The following is a 16,610-nucleotide window of genomic DNA, read 5'->3' as shown; positions in this document are numbered from 1 at the left end:
GCACCAGATAAAAACGCAAGCGGCCATCTTCCTGCTCTTGTCAGCACTGCCCTCTCTGCCTTTACAAACTCTGTCCCTCTGGAGCTGCACGTTAAAATCTTTCTTTTTCCTGAACTTGATTTTGATCATGGTGTTTCACCATAGCAACAGAAAGCAAACTAGTGTACTCAGTATACCACAAACTCCAAACTTCTTTCCTTCAGACTCAGCGAGTGAAACACTCAGGCTCATATCTGTGTCTGAGATGTCCGTCTCACTGACTGACAAATGCCAGCACGGTGTGTTCTCTTCCCTCCACAGACAGTTACAGGGTGTAACAAGGTAAGAACATGGGGAACTGAAAACATATTTTAGCAGTTCTAAGGCTGTCCAGGATTAAAATCAATCTCTGTGCTTAATAACAAACACGTACAGTAGCAGGTGGGAGGACAGGCCAGCCGTCTGGCATCACAAATGCTGACGGTTCCCAGCAGGATGCACAATGCCCTACCTGACAGTTGACCCAGCAGGTGAAGGACATTATCTCTGAACATCCCACCTTCCCAGCCCCACAATCCCTCCCCGTTCCTCAAGCCTTGACCAATGTCTTCTGTTCCCTGAAGAGCTGTGGGCAATTACCCCACCCACCCTCTGGCTGCCTCACTTCTCTGACTGCCAGTGCTATTCCGGCTGTTTGCTTAATCTATTCCGCCAATAAGACCGGTGTTTTCTTGTGACGTAATTGGGTAGAGTTCACCACAAACAAAGCTGAAATGTTCTACCTATGCCTTCCTTCTGGGTGGAATTCACAGCAGACCTGAAGCCATATGCAAGCTGCATCGTGAACATCCATCGGAATGCACTCAGTTCCAGTTGCTAACAGGACCCTCCCACAGCTAGCATGCAGAAACAAGCATGCAGAAACAAGCATGCAGAAACAAGCATGCAGAAACAAGCATGCAGAAACAAGCATGCAGAAACAAGCATGCAGAAACAAGCATGCAGAAACAAGCTCCTTGCTTCTGCTGTACCCAGCTCTGTCCCTACACAGACCTCACTGACATATGGCTTCACCAGGACTTGGCCGACCAGAGCTTCTGCGTCCCGTGTCTTGTCAATGGTGGCGTAGGTCCGCAGGCAATGGCGGATGATGTCCACATTTGAGGTCTGCAAGCCCTCTAGTAGGAGGCCTTCCAGAGATTGCTGCAGCATGGCTGTGATCCCAGCTATGCGCTGTGGGAAGACAGCAGACAGTTCACGCTCAATGGTTCCCCAACTCCAAAGGTCTGTATGCACACTGGTGCGTGACCCCACCGAAGGCAGCCTGTGGACATTTAAGGGGGAAACCCTGCCTGGGTAACAGCCAATCTCTTCCCGTGACCGGTTCTCCAAGTAGATCACTGGCTGGAGACTGTCAGAATGAGGAATGTCACTTTTCTCTGAAGTTACAAGGTAAATTAGTTTCTGACAGACATTTGAAGAGTTCAGTTCCCCGCACCCTCACTGTGTGATTCACACCCACCTCTAACTCCAGTTCCAGGAGACTTAGAACCTTCTCCTGGACTCTGTGGACATCTGCAGACCCACACCCACACTAAATGGTTAAAAAAAACGCTCAGTCTAGGGCTTCGGGAAAACTCAGTGTTATCTGTGCCATCTGGCGCCAGATTTCCAGTGCTTCCCCTACGACTTGTAGCATGTGACTCAGTCTCCACAAAGTCTGTAGGGATTGACACTTGGAAAATAGGAGTTACAAAGCCACAACCCAAGCCTGGGGTCAACATCCTGAAACTCTCCATCAGGGCCAGGCCTGCTGCTAGATCAAACCACTCACTGAGATTCTCTGCAACCCACAGCCCAGCCCCAGCCCACACTTACGGGTCTCACTTTGTCCAAAAGGGGCATGCCCTTGCTTTGCACAGCGTGAAACTGAAGCTGGTTAAACTCTGTGGCAATTCTCTCCAAAACCTGTCCAGTCAAGAGTGGGCTGGGAGAGACAAGCAGAGAATATGGCTGCCCAGGTGTTGACTTCCCAGAGAACATGGCAGTTGGCTGCCCATGAGTTCGATCCACAGTGCTCAGCTTTGAGACAGTGGCCACCTTGCCACAAGGTCAAAATCAATCTTTATTTCCTCCCCAGGGCAGGCCCAGCCCATTCCAGCCACAGCAGCGGCTGCCCTGCTAAAGAAGTACCCGTGAGTGACTGGTGCTGCTAGGTTTTGTGTCTCAGGGCTGCCAGGCTCACAGGGCGCCCTGTCCCGCCACCTCTCCAAGGCCACCCTCTCCAAAGCCTGTGCCCAATGCCCTTGCTGTCCCTGCCTGTGCTGTCCCCACTCTGACTGTATGTCTCTCTGCTTCTGTGATCCCTCAACCTTCTCTTCCTGTTATCACATAATTCCCTGCTTCTAAATTACCTGATCCTTCTTTAAGCTTTAATACCTTTATCATTTATTGAAGCTTCCTTCTAGTAGAAATAAACACAACCTCTGAGATACCTTTCAGTTTACACGATAGCTCAAAGTTAGAAACCAATAGTTAAAAGAGCACGCTCTGTATGCTGCAGGTCCTGCAGAGAAGGCATTCAGCAAGTATCTGGCAGGAAATACAATGTGAGCACCAGCCCCTAACACATGCTATAGCACCAATGTCATTTGGGGAGGATGAGAGCAGCAAGGGACAAGTGCAGCATACAGGAGGAGCTGAGTTAGGAAAAATGTCCCTAGCATAAGGGCAGGGGAAACAGCACAGTGAGGCCATTGGACAGCCTGACCCTGGACTGTACCATCAAAGCTAGTTCACACAGAGGAGAAAGGCTGCCCAGAAGATGCTTCTGTCTTTAGCTCTTCTCCTGGAGCCTGGATTGCTTCTGTCTAGTATCTAAATACCTCTCAGCCTAACTGTTCACTAATACTTCCTTGCCTTCCCTCTGCAACAATGACAAGAGCTGATCTGAACTAAGCTAACCTCCCAGAGGTGACACAGAGCAATGTCACAATGTCACAGGTGTAGTTAACAGGAAATCTACTCTTTCCTAAGGGGCACTGAGGGGAATCTTTATTGGGAACCTGCCAACAACTGACATTGGTAGTGAGGATGGAACCCTGATGCCAGGGACCCAACAATCTGACAGGAAAGGGCTCAAGTCAGCTAACAGCTTCTGTTCCTGTTGGGTGATCTGCAGCAGGAAGGTGGAGGTCAGGGGAGGCTTTCTGTGGTAACTTCCGTGTGTCCTGTGTGTACATTCTGATTCAGAACGCATCAAACTTTCCAGAGCAGGAGAGATCAACAGTCTCCAAGACAACAGAGGGAATGTCACCAACACACAACGGAGGGAATGTCACCAACACACAACGGAGGGAATGTCACCAACACACAACGGAGGGAATGTCACCAACACACAACGGAGGGAATGTCACCAACACACAACGGAGGGAATGTCACCAACACACAACGGAGGGAATGTCACCAACACACAACGGAGGGAATGTCACCAACACATAACGGAGGGGATGTCACCAACAAGCCCCACACTTTAAGCTTTCACTTCTAGTTACACAGTGTCACACAGCTTGTCATGCCTTATGGGCAGTCAAGGAGAAGTTAGAATGAAAGAAAGGCCCTGAGAAAGGACGGGTCTGGACTCTGGGTTCAAGTCCCAGACCTGCTGCCGTCACAGAGCCACAGCAGGCTCCAGTAACTCTGGAGAACTGTATAGTGAAGGGGGACCTGGGGATTTGAATTCAGACTGACAGGGTGGGAGGCCAGGCCTAATCTGGCATGGAGGGGAAGGTAAGAGGAGGCAGGTGCAGCCATGACACGGCATCAGCCTGCAGAGCCAGCCTTGTGCATAGTGGGAGACTGCTCCTCCATGACTCCAAGCTGGCACCGGGGCGAAGGAGGCAGTTCTGGGGATGCGAGACAGAAGGAAAGGGGAGAGCAGGGAAGGACAGAAGCACTCCCTTCCTGGATGAGGGAGAAAGGCATGAGTGGAGCTCTCCTGCCTTGGGCAGAGCAAGGAGAAATACAAGAGTCAATGTCTCCTCCGTGACGGCACTGTCTGAGGAGCAGCTGGAGAGCCTTGGTGGGTTGCAGCACCCAGGCGGAGGCTGGAAACCTCAGTCGAGGGTCTCTTGCACGGTCCCAGCGGCCTCCAGGGTGTGTGCTAAGTGCAGAGTCCTGAGGCTGTGCCCTAGACTGAGCAGGAACGCCAGGAAGGGCAGCAGAGCAGGTGTCCGGGAAAGAAGCTGAGGACAGCCTGGGAAGGACTGTCCCAGTGTGGTGCGGAGCAGGCAAGGCAAAGTCAACACCACCGGCCCCTCAGCATGACATCTGGCCCCCAGTGCTGGTGTCATGGGCATGCGCCTCCACACCTGGCTGAGTCATTTTTAAAAACACTAAACTGGACTCAGATTTTCTCTTTATTTTCCAGAATCGAGTCCCACTCAGAACGAGTTTTAGGCTGGATGTGAAGAACTCGGCAAGGACACGTACCTGCTTGCTTCTTGTGAGGACGCATCCTTAGAACTTTGGGAGTTCAAGATTTTTTCAATTTTCTCAACCGATCGAATGACTTGTATAAGTCTCAGCACGCTCATCTGTAAAGCCAATCAAGAACACACCGAGATGAAACACCCATCAGGCTGCTGAATCTTAATTAGTTATTTCCTCGATTTAATAGGGAGAAAAGGTCGGCATCACACATCTCGGATATTCCTACACAATTCTCAGTTCCCAAGGTGTAATTCGATTCTGGCTTTCCTACAGTAAACTTCAAAATTCTACCACAGTTAAATGACACAAAATAAGACGGTGAGCTATCCTGCTGGCCCTTATATTTATTTTCTTAAAATGCATCTCCACATTTTAGTTTCCAATATACTTATCGTCTTTAACTACCTGAGCACAGTAACCTACACCCTCAAGTGTCAGGTCAATAAACGCACTTACTACCGACAAGACTGCCCGAAGCGGTCACAGGGAACACAAGCTCCATCCACTGAGGTGATGCCCAGAGGATGAACTACGACAGACACTGAGCTGCCATCTCTCAAAGTGCACAGGAACACCTCTGTGCTGGGGACAAATGGCATGCTAAGCTTCACTTTTGCTACCTAACTGACTTAATCTGGTCCCTCAGGCTCGTCTGCAGTTCTGTCTTACTTCAGTAAGTCCTGACTGATGAACATGTGCGACCTGGGGTGGGGGTGGGGGTGTTTGTGGCATGTAATACACTGCCTTAAAGTTAGCATTATCCTCTCTCCTTAGGGAGACCAGCAATGGGAAAACCCATGTGCACAAGCACTGATGTCATCATTGTACTCAGCACGGTACCCAGGGAGAGGACCACAGGCCCCACAGTGGCGATAGGGCACTAGACTGAAGCAAGGTTTAGGGTAGACACCACAGTGTACCTTCTTCTTCCTGATGTCATCTTGCTTAGACATCCGTTCCTCTACTGCCAGAATTCCTTCACTGACTGATGACCTCAGACTCTTGAAAATAATAAAGAAAATATTTTGTAAAAATGAACTGTAACATTATAAAACCAAGACATTCAATTCTATTTCCTAAGACTTAGGACACCCAAGCCAATATCCAGACAGCAACAAAGTTACCAAGCACGAGACAGAACAAATCCCTGTAAGGCACCAAGGATATGGAGGCACAGTGAACACAGGGCCAAGGTCATGGCAGATTAACGGCCAAAGAGGTTACATACGAGACACACCGCAGTCAGCTGCAGTGGAGGAAGGACAACCAAAGCCTGTGTTCCTGAGCATCTGGGATTTAAAGAGGGTGAGATATGGGGAAGACCTTGCAGATCTGCAAACAAGCACGGGGGGGATCCACGGAAGGCTAGAGAGAATGAGGGGAGCCCCACTCCCAGTAGGAGGGGCACATCTGGCATCTGCAGGCTTCCTTTGAAGAGATGGAGAAATTAGGGGGCAGGGGGGCAGGGGGGCAGGTGTTAGCCTCTTTAGACCAGAATCTACTCAAGTGATATGGGAAGAGCATGGTAAGAATGGGGAAGTTCAGGACAGGAGGCTCGGAGGGAAGGCCAGAGGAACAGAGGTCACCGCGTACCCAGGAGCTTCTGAACTAGGCCAACTGGGAGACAGAATGGATGACGGTGATGAAACCTAGGGTAGGTGGGGAAATCACAAACGTTCTGTAGAAAAGCAAATTCATCATTCACTAAAAGTTACAAAATACTGTAGTACTAACAAGCCAAATAATAAACCCCCATCTCAGGATCTCAAAGGCCAGCTTCAGGGCTGAGGACCAAAACCAGCAGAGCCTGACTGATGTGTCCAGGATACAGTGGCAGCAAGGCAGACGGTGGGACAGAGGGAAGGGCTGAGGGAAGGAAGAACAGAGAACAATCGGCATGAGAGCTGGCCACTGGCACAGTCCATAGAAAGCTGAGAGATGGCGCTGTGGGAGCTCCAGGCAGTCACAGGGATGTGGAAGCCAGCAGTGGACCACAGAACCACTCGCTTTCATTCTGTGGAGAGTATTCAGAAGAGCTTCAGAAAAGCCAAGCAGTACCCCAGCAGCCAGAGCTCCTCGAGAGCTCAAAGCCACACTCCGGTAGCACTGCAGGCTTCCTTCCTGGTCTCCCCTCTTACGGACGCCTGCTATGAACTCTATTTCCCCAACACTGCACGCACACGTCACATGTTCAGACATGGTCTAAGGCTTTTCACGGTCAAGGTGACACACAGGTCACTAGGGACAGAATGCCAAGCATGTCAAAACCTCACAGTACCCAAGGGTCTGGCGGTCAGGGACATGAGACTGTGGGATGAACCAGCAGGCAGAGGACAGGTGACACCAACCTCCCCGGTAGTATTCACCCAGAAGTCAACCCCAGTGGCTTGCTGCACCGCACGGAGAAACATTTAAATTCTTGTGCGTACGGTATTCTGTTAAATTGGTGTCTTCCTTCAGTTGCTTGGGGTTTAAGAGCTCTGTGGGCTAGGACCCTATCCACACACTGTTTATCACCTGGGAAAATACTTATAACAATTATTAGGATACAAGCCAGTCCCAGGCGAGTGGCTGGTCACTAACAGGCTGAGTCTTCAGCCTTTCCCCTCCTCCAACTACTTTAAAGCCATGTACTTGAAGACTGCCCTCACGTCAGTCATGCTGCAGATGGTAACATCACATGGTACAACAGAGAATCACTCATCTGCAATGTTTAAGATGAAAAATCAAACACTGACCACTTAAACCAGCAGACGAACTAGAATCTTGAACTCCTAAGCAGACAGAAGCGTCGTGCTTTATAACAGAACACTGAGTAACAGCCGGGGAACTTACCAGAACCTCTTCCCGTAGTTGTCCCAAAGGCACAGAAAGCTGGTTGAGGGCTTTGTCCATGCCGACCTAGAGGCAAAATCGTGACAGCTCAAATCATCAGCCCTAATCCAGGGGAATGATCTAAGTGTCCAGGGCCACTGCTGGCAGAGCATGGCCACTCATGAAGACTGTGAAGAAGGCCGTCACATACAAGCCTCCTTGCACACAAGTTTTCTTTGGGAGATTTGGGGTTTCTGCGATGTTGGGGTGAGCTGAGGACAAGTGCTCACTGCTAAGCCCTGGCTGCCACAGCGAGTACAGTGACTGTTATCCGAACACTGTGGTTTCCCATTGGCTGGTGCCAAAGTCTACGAAGGAGCATCTCACCTAAGTCGGATAAGTCGTGGGGAAATCAAACTATGCACAGGGCCGTAATCTTTGAGTTTCTAAGTCTATTGGAACAGTCACCTTAACGACTGCAGAACTCTCACAAAGCAATAATCAACCACACTGGCATGGTAATGCTCACCTACTACCTACACTCCAGAGGCAGAGAGGCAGAGAGGCAGAGAGGCAGAGAGGCAGAGAGAGGCAGAGAGGCAGAGGCAGAGGGGCAGAGGCAGAGGCAGAGGCAGAGGGGCAGAGGCAGAGGCAGAGGCAGAGGCAGAGGCAGGGGCAGAGGCAGAGGCAGAGGCAGAGGCAGAGGCAGAGGCAGAGGCAGAGGCAGAGGCAGAGGCAGAGGCAGAGGCAGAGGCAGAGGGGCAGAGGCAGAGGCAGAGGCAGAGGCAGAGGCAGAGGCAGAGGCAGAGGGGCAGAGGGGCAGAGGCAGAGGCAGAGGCAGAGGCAGAGAGGCAGAGGCAGAGGCAGAGGCGCAGAGGCAGAGAGGCAGAGGCAGAGAGGCAGAGAGGCGCAGAGGCAGAGAGGCAGAGAGGCAGAGAGAGAGGCAGAGAGGCAGAGAGGCAGAGAGGCAGAGAGAGGCAGAGAGAGGCAGAGAGAGGCAGAGAGAGGCAGAGAGAGGCAGAGAGAGGCAGAGAGAGGCAGAGAGAGGCAGAGAGGCAGAGAGGCAGAGAGGCAGAGAGGCAGAGAGGCAGAGAGGCAGAGAGGCAGAGAGGCAGAGGCAGAGGCAGAGGCAGAGGCAGAGGCAGAGGCAGAGGCAGAGGCAGAGGCAGAGGCAGAGGCAGAGGCAGAGGCAGAGGCAGAGGCAACCTCGTGCAAGTTCGTGAGCAGCCCAAGCTGCACAGTAAGTTCCGGGACAGCAGGAGAACAGGCTGAGACCCTGTTTCAAAAGTCAGGTAGGGCAGCACACACCTTTACTCTGGTACTTGGGAGGCAGGGGCAGGTGCATCTGAGTTTCAGACTAGGCAGGGCTATACAGAGTCTCTGTCTCGGTGACAGCAGCCACAAAGCCCATCTCAGGAAACCAGAGGCACACAGAGAATCCTAAAGCCACCGAGTTTTATGTGAGCAAGAACTGAAATCAAACACTGCTCAAGCTCGGCTCTTCCATGACGGACTGACTGACGGACTGCTTGAGCCCTGAGGCTGACTGTACGGTCTCTGAAGCGCTTTTGAGCACAGGGAGAGCCTGTGCGCTGCAGCACTGGAGGGAGAGGCCTGTGCGCTGCAGCACTGGCAGGAGGGAGAGGCCTGTGCGCTGCAGCACTGGCAGGAGGGAGAGGCCTGTGTGCTGCAGCACTGGAGGGGAGGCCTGTGCGCTGCAGCACTGGAGGGAGAGGTCTGTGCGCTGCAGCACTGGCAGGAGGGAGAGGCCTGTGCGCTGCAGCACTGGAGGGAGAGGCCTGTGTGCTGCAGCACTGGAGGGAAGGCCTGTGCGCTGCAGCACTGGCAGGAGGGGAGGCCGCTCACCAGGTTTGTTGAGAGGTTGACGAAGTCGGCATAGTCCTTGTTGATGAGCTCCACCATGGCTGTCTTGAGCAGCTTGTAATACAACTCCAGGTCGTCTCTCAGCTCCTCCAGCTGCACCCGCTTCCTGCAGTCAGACACAAAATGGTCCACATCGAAGTCCTCCTGGAATGAGCAGGAAAGCCAAGTCAATGGCGCATGAAGACAGGGGCGAGGGACCCTCCACCACTCACACGGCCTGTAGCTTGTGCAGGCGCCCACAAGGGCCAAGGCGGCCTCCTTGTGATCTCGTTCTACAGGCAACTCAAGTTTCTAAAGGGGCACAACTCAGTCAAGGCTCTTCTAAAAAACAGAGGCTGTTTTCTCCCCTTAACTTTAAAGGTATTAAATGTTCAGTGTGAAAATTTCAAGCCAATAGACTATGAAAACCAGTAAAGAAAGAAAAGACAATGAACTCTTCGTGCCTTACAAGGTACGCACTGGTCTATTTTCCACCACTCAGCACTGCGCTTCACATGCTCACACATGCACCTAAAGCCTCTCCCAGACAGCCACACGCCTCCGGTGTACTTTGTAACACAGCAGTGTGCACTCAAGTGTCCACAGCAAGGGCTTCCAGGGAGCAGGCATGGAGCCCAGCACTTGTCACTGCAGTCTCTCAGGCCACGCAGGCCCTAAGTCCTCCTCCCAGCACCAGACGCTCCTGGGAGGCTGAAGCACCTACAGCTTAGCAGGTCACTGTCTAGTTCACCTGTGACTGAGCCTCTTACCCTGGACCTGCTCCACCTCTGAGATTCAAGTGTAAGCTTCCCAAACTTGTTCAGGCCTCAGATGGCACTGTTATGACAGCATAGTTCTGTATATAAACAAGTATATATACTCACAGTGTATAAACCAAGAATATGACTGAGAAGAGGCGCTCACTGCCGTGAGAAGTAAACTAGCGCTGTGGGAGACTGGAAGCAGGTAATTTGCTAAGACCCATTTTATTGAATCACGTGAGGGTGATGTCCTCAGGCTCTCCCGCCACCGAGAGAAACAAAGTGAGCATGGGCACCGAAATGGAGCCGGCAGAGTGACTTCAGAGTCACGGCAGTGAAGAGAAAATGGATACTCATCAGTCTTTTTTTTTTTTTTGGTTCTTTTTTTCGGAGCTGGGGACCGAACCCAGGGCCTTGCGCTTCCTAGGTAAGCGCTCTACCACTGAGCTAAATCCCCAGCCCCGATACTCATCAGTCCTAAACTGAAGTACTAAGGTCTGCACACACCACTTCTTTAGATATGTTAACACCAGCCAGCCAGACAAACACCCACACCCAACACTTCAGCCAGCCAGACAAACACCCAGCGCAATCATCTAGACAAAGAGACTTCCTCCGAACCAAAGCATCGCAGCCACCTGCAGAGAAGTCATCCACCTGCAGAGAAGTCATCTGCTTCTCCTTCTGCGCCACGGCCAGATGCTTTGGGAGAGCACGGCCCCCAACCCCAGCCAAGTATAAGCAGGCATGTGACCTTGGCAGGACATCTGACAACTAAGGGTCTTATTCCAAGTGACTTTTATTTAGGCTTGCTTGTTGTCACAGCAGAGCGACTTGATATAGAATCAAAGCTATTCTAAGCAGCTTGGTTCTAGCCTTGTCCTTAGCCAAAAGGCTAAAACTCAGTAGTAACTTAGTTTACTGAGGTAGCAGGAACGAGAGTTCAAGGCCAGCTTGGGGTAGACAGCAAATCACTGTTTAAGAAGGGGAAAGAGGAGAGCAGAGGGAAAGAGCTTCAGTCTGCGAGGTCGGGCAAAGGAGTGCTTGGGTGACTGTGCCAGAGCTGTGAGGGGACGGAGGGGTGAGGGCGACCTGCTGTGGTTTAGGAGGGAAGATGAGCATGAAAGTTGATCCTGTCAGCTTGGTGGGATAAGAACCACGGAGGAGACAAATGTTGGGGCATCTCTGTGAGGGGGTTTCTAGAAAGTGAGCTTAGCATTACCATTCACCACTGTCTGCTCCCTAGCTGCGGGTGCAAAGTGACCCACAAGCAGCCTTAAGCTCCGCCCACCACCGTGCTTTCTGCCATGATGGTCTGGCTATGACCCCTCAAACTGTAAGCTGTCGCTTCCTGTCAGGTGTTTGGTCCTAGGGTTGAGAACAACGCAGAGAGACAGCAATAACACCTCTCCAGCCAGAAACTGTGAGCAACAGGGACTAACACACAGAGAAGGAAGCTGGCTAGAACCAGGTAAGGCAGAAAGCCAGCAGGAAGGAAGGCGGAAAGCTAGTAGGAAGGTGTAGCAGAGAGAACAGAGTGGGACTTGGGTATGTGTGCTGTGGAAAAAGAAAAGGAAGGGACAATCAAGCCTGCGGATGTCTCAGGGCAGCTGAAGCACAGGAGAGGGTCAGGCCACAGCAGTCACGAGGAGGGAACACACAGATGCAGGACTGGCGACGTCATCAGCAAGGTGAGGGTGTTCTGTGTTTCCTGAACAGGAATGACGTCACGTGCTGACACAGATGGGAAGGAGGTGATGTCAGCGTGTGCGAGCACATGGTCTGACCTCTGTCAGCAATACCACTGCCTTCTAGTACCAACGCCTTCCATCCTACTTCACTGGCTAGCCGGCCATCACCAGCCCCCTCTAACACAATGCCATAATCCTGAGGCCCATTCAAAGGTGGCCTCGGCTTCACGAGGAACACTGGGCAGAACACGAATGCCCCGTATGACACTTGGGAGACACTGCAGTTCCCATCCCGTCCCACCTACATTTCCAGTCTGGGTCCTGATGTTGCTCCACACCCCAACCACCACTGACCAAGCACAATTTCTGAACCCACACGTGCTTCCCCTCGCTCAACAGCCAAGCCACACCTTTCAAGACTTGTAGTGGCACACAGTAGGGCGGCCGATGTGTGAGCAAACAACTGCTACCACTGCACAGTGGGCTGTCATCATCTTGGCAAGGCGTTTCTAATCAGATGACCGCAATCCGTGGAGCCTCAACTCTCCTACTGTGTATCTGATATGCTAACCTTGTAAAAAAGAATCTATGCCACTGGAAAACATGTTGAACAAAATACAAATGTATGCATACAGTCTGAACAACAGGCATTCCTCCTGCCCTTTCTGCCACCAGGCTAACTCATAAAACGTTTCTTTAAAGGAAGCACAAATAACAAAGCGCCTTAACTTCTGGCTCCACCTAGAAAAACCAACATTACACACAACGGCTGTTCCGTGTCGTTTCCTCTACAATCAAACTGGTCCCATCAGCAGAACTACAAACTGTGTGGCACACTCAGAGAGCTGACAGCATAAAGAGCACGGAGCAGCCCAGCCATTCCGTCCCCAGTTTGCTGATGCTGTCTTACTAACTTCTCTCGTTTTGTGGCATTGACTCTCAGACACTGCATTTAACAGAGGCATCACGTCAGCATAAGTGAGGAGGACACAGGCAATGCCCAACGCTGAGGCAATAGTACAGAGAGGCTGCTGCTGTTGCTAGGCCTGCAGGAGGCCTGAGCTAACGGTGAACACTGAGTTTTCTCACCCAAAGTCAAACAGGCCATGATACCTGGTCAAGTTTTCTTTCTCTAGACTCCTGTCCCTGTCAGGTACCTTCCACTCTTCTCACCCTCTCTCCAAGGTATTTGTAAGTCGAGGAATGAAAGAGTGGCTTTCTGAATACTTCTTTCAAGCATCCCATTGGAACTCATACTGGGGCTGGAGATGGCTCAGCAATTAAGAGCGTTACTACTCTAATAAGAGGACCAGAGTCTGGTTCCCAGCACCCACATGGCAATTCACAAGCATCTGTAATCCAACAGTCTTCGGGCCTCTGAGGGCTTCTACACACACTCTGCATGTAAATTCAGGAAGGCAAACACATGTACACATCAGAGTGCTTCATCCCTGGCTCTAGAAAAGCCTATCACACACGAAAACCTATGTGGGCACGGTAAAGACGACATATACAAATTAAACCACATATAAATTAAAACCAAACCCCAAAACCCCAGTGCTTTGGTCATGTGACCTAAAATGCAAACATCAAAACAGAGATAGGGCAACTAAGTCAGAGGGAAAAATTACCATGTGAAAGGGGAGCAGGGTATGCCCACGTGCAAACACACAACACACGCACACAATCATGTAAGACGTAGACTCACTTGCTTAATATTTTATGTTCCAAAAAACAGAATTTCTAACTTCCTAGCCTTGGAAGCAGCATTGAAATGGTCCCTCAAATCTCAACTGTTAAGTGACACAAACTTTTGACTCACATTTGTCATGTCAGTCTTGGGAGGCTTGAGACAGGAGGATAGAGACCTGCGCGGGCTACAACTCAAAATCCTCCCCGTCTCAAGAAAGAAACTGGGTGTAAATATGTTTTGGGGTTGTTTGAAGTGACAACAGCGGAGAGGTACAGCTAACAGGCTAAGCTCCTTCAGTTCCGGCTCAAAGCCTGCGCCGTTCCGAGGCTGTGCCTGCTTGGTGAAATGCTATCAGCGACGTGTTTTCGGTTTGGATTTGTAAGCAGAGACGCTGCTGGGCTGCAGGGTGGGGAGGCTGTCAAGCTCCCACTCCTTAATGTCAGAGCGATTTCAGCCTGGACACCCCTGACCCCCGCCAGCTTTCATCCCGCGTCCCTGACACCCGCTCGAGCCTCCGGGAATCGCAGGGTCTCAGTATCTGATCTGCCGGGTGCCCTCACCTTCATGAATTCATCCTTATCGAAGCACAGCGTGTCCGGCCCGGTGGGCAGGTTCATCCTGCGTTTCTCCATCGCGCTGGCCGCCGCCCCTCAGCGCCAAGACCGCTGGGGACGCGGCAGTCCAGCCCCCTCACCGTCCCAGCTCCACTTCCGCTTCCGCCCCTATGGCGGCGGCGAGCGGCAGCCAATAGACGAGCGTCGCGGGCGGCTGCGCACTGTTGGCGAGAAGAGCGGCGCACTGGAGTCCGACGCTCGCAGCCCAGCGCTACTGCCTCGGGTAATCGAACGTGGTACTGCAGCTTCGGGCACGCACCAAGGCAGCTGTCCCAGAGAAACGTCAAGAACAAGGACAGGGACAGCCTTGTTCTTTTCTCCTGGGGAGAGCCGCAGAGCGGGCGCCTCCGGGGAGAAAATGTCACTGCTCTTAAAGTTGGCCCTTAAAGATGGTCCGGGGAAGGTGATCCCTCTGCATTTCAGTTTAGCCCAGATAGGAAATCAGCCCTCTAACTGAATGTTGGGGTAAAATTCTCCTGAGCCTGTGCTGGATGGACAGGCCTTCTTAGAGAGACTACAAGTCCCTAAAGAAGACGTGTGTGGGAAAGGATACAGGAAGAAGACTGCAGCCTATGTCCCTAACATGTTGGTTTGTGTGTAGCGAAGAAACCCTTGTTTTCTTGCTAATATTTTATTATTACCAAGTCTTTCACCCTCACAAGTCTAGGCAACATGAGTTCCCCACGCACTGACCACTCTCTGATAACCCCAGCCTGTCTCCAGGACCTCTTTACCCAGGGCACCACCACCGTCGTGGCTGTCATTGGAAGATACTGTTAGAACAGGTCACCAACAGCTTGTTTAGCAATTCCTCCTGTAAAAGAACAAATAAAGCCCTTCTTGCCAACTCTGAATATTATCACCATACCTAACAGGGTGAACAGTTCTCTGCAGATACTGGTCTGAAAGATGTGGTCTTCAGCCTCTAGCTATAATTCCAGAGTGGCAAATTGGAAGCATCAAAGTAGGGACCCAGGTGCTGGCCGAGAGAGAAATGAGGACTCCTAGGAAACCTGCCTGATTCCTAGAAGCTTGGAGCCAGAACTTGCCGTTCTCTTCTGACACTGTTCTCCATCCTTTATCAAAGAAAGTAACCTGATCATGTACAGCCTGGTGTGCTAATCCTGGAATTGCTGAAGGGACTCAGTCGTGTACTGGCTGGCTTTGTGTGTCAACGTGACACAAACTAGAGTCATCAGAGAGAAGGGAGCCTCGGCTGAGGAAATGTCTCCATGAGATCCAGCTGTAAGGCATTTTCTCAGTTAGTAATCATTGGGGCAAGGGTCCAGACCACGGTGGTTGGTGCCATCCCTAGGCTGGTTGTCCTGGGTTCTATAAGAAAGCAGATGAGCAAGCCAGGGGAAGCAAGCCAGTAAGCAGCACCCCGCTGTAGGCTCTGCATCAGCTCCTGCCTCCGGGTTCCTGCCCTGAGTTCCTACCTTGACTTTCTTTGATGATAAACTGTTATACCAAGCTGTGAGTGAAATAAACCCCTTTCTCCCTAAGTTGTTTTTTAGTCACGGTGTTTCATCACAGTCTGGACATCCACTCGGAACTGCCCCTCAACTGGCATGACCATTGTCTGCTGTGCTACAATGGTGCACACGGCACCTCCTCAGAGGTCAGCGGACTGTGCATGTCATGTGACCAGCTGCCTCGGGCTCCTGCCAAGTTGGACCGAACACTCGAAGCTCCTCCTTTAGTTAACTCATTATTACATATTTGGCCACAGCAACGAGAAAATTAATGGACACGATACCATCTCTAGTAATAATGAGGCCTCTCTCGCTGCAATTGAAGACAGAGCAATTAGGACATGAAGTTAATTGAGCAGTGGCAGACCCGGTAAGTGGCTGACATTTCTCATGTCCCATCTCTGATTTACACCTTCCCTTGGGGGACTTTATGCTGACACATTCCTTTTCCTGTCTTGTTCAGTCTCTTCAGTTCCTTGATCTCTCCCTTCCCTGTGAAGCATGCACCTGCGACTTTATTTCTAAGTAAACAGTCGCCCTGCATCCACTTGCCATCTCTGGAAAATTCTTAGTTCCCCGCTTCCAGTGGCACTGCGACAAGTCCCGCTTCTTTCTTCCCACTCCGTCCTATTTATAGGCTCCCCGTTTTTGGCAGGTTTGCAACTGAACACTCAAAAACTGCAAAGAGAAATATCACACTCAGGAAACTCATGTGGGCATTTTCTTTGGTCATCGCCACACAGAACCAGAGGCCTGCTCGCTGCTGATGACAAAGGATTTTCCAATTTTAAAGAGATTCTATACCCACCCCAAAGACTTGAGTGTGTAACCTGACCTCAGAGGTCCTTAGAGGCAGTCGGGCAAAGTGGGTGTCATAGTTAGGGTTCCACTGTCGTGAAGAGACACCGTGATCATCATATCTCTCATGAATACAAACATTTAATTGGGGCTAGCTTACAGGTTCAGAGGTTCAGTCCATTATCGTCATGTCGGGAATCATGGTAGCGTGTAGGCAGACGTGGCGCTAGAGGAGCTGAGAGTTCTACATTTTGATCTGAAGGCAGCTAGGAGGAGACTGGGTGTGTTTCACATTGGGCACAGCTTGAGTGTTTAAAACCTCAAAGCCCCACCTCCACAGTGACACACTTTCTGTAACAGGGCCACGCTTCTTCCAATAAGGCCACACCTCCTAATAGTGTCCCTCCCTAGGGCCAAGCATTTAAACACAT

At 51.2% G+C, this 16,610-nt stretch overlaps 1 protein-coding gene across 4 annotated transcripts in view; it reads right to left on the bottom strand.

The window, feature by feature from the left end:
• Window positions 1–14,019, bottom strand: part of Cog2 (component of oligomeric golgi complex 2) — a 38,768-nt gene extending 24,749 nt beyond the window's left edge. For 3 of the 4 annotated variants that reach the window (XR_001842215.3, XM_006255816.5, XM_063278299.1), the window contains exons 1-7: window positions 13,853–14,019; window positions 9,151–9,312; window positions 7,306–7,371; window positions 5,391–5,471; window positions 4,471–4,574; window positions 1,858–1,966; window positions 1,033–1,212 (exon numbers count right to left, since the gene is read on the bottom strand). Coding sequence is in view for 3 of the 4 variants with exons in the window: in XM_006255816.5 (XP_006255878.1) it covers window positions 1,033–1,212; window positions 1,858–1,966; window positions 4,471–4,574; window positions 5,391–5,471; window positions 7,306–7,371; window positions 9,151–9,312; window positions 13,853–13,924 (774 nt within the window). In the remaining variant the exon portion in view is untranslated. The remainder of the gene's footprint in view (window positions 1–1,032; window positions 1,213–1,857; window positions 1,967–4,470; window positions 4,575–5,390; window positions 5,472–7,305; window positions 7,372–9,150; window positions 9,313–13,852) is intronic. The other variant, NM_001110494.1, reaches the window with a different exon arrangement.
• Window positions 14,020–16,610: the final 2,591 nt, after the last annotated feature.

The sequence above is a fragment of the Rattus norvegicus genome, chromosome 19 (assembly GCF_036323735.1).
Source record: "Rattus norvegicus strain BN/NHsdMcwi chromosome 19, GRCr8, whole genome shotgun sequence".
Lineage (NCBI taxonomy): Eukaryota > Metazoa > Chordata > Mammalia > Rodentia > Muridae > Rattus > Rattus norvegicus.
Note: the sequence above shows the minus strand (reverse complement) of the source record. Positions and strands in the feature narration are given on the sequence as shown.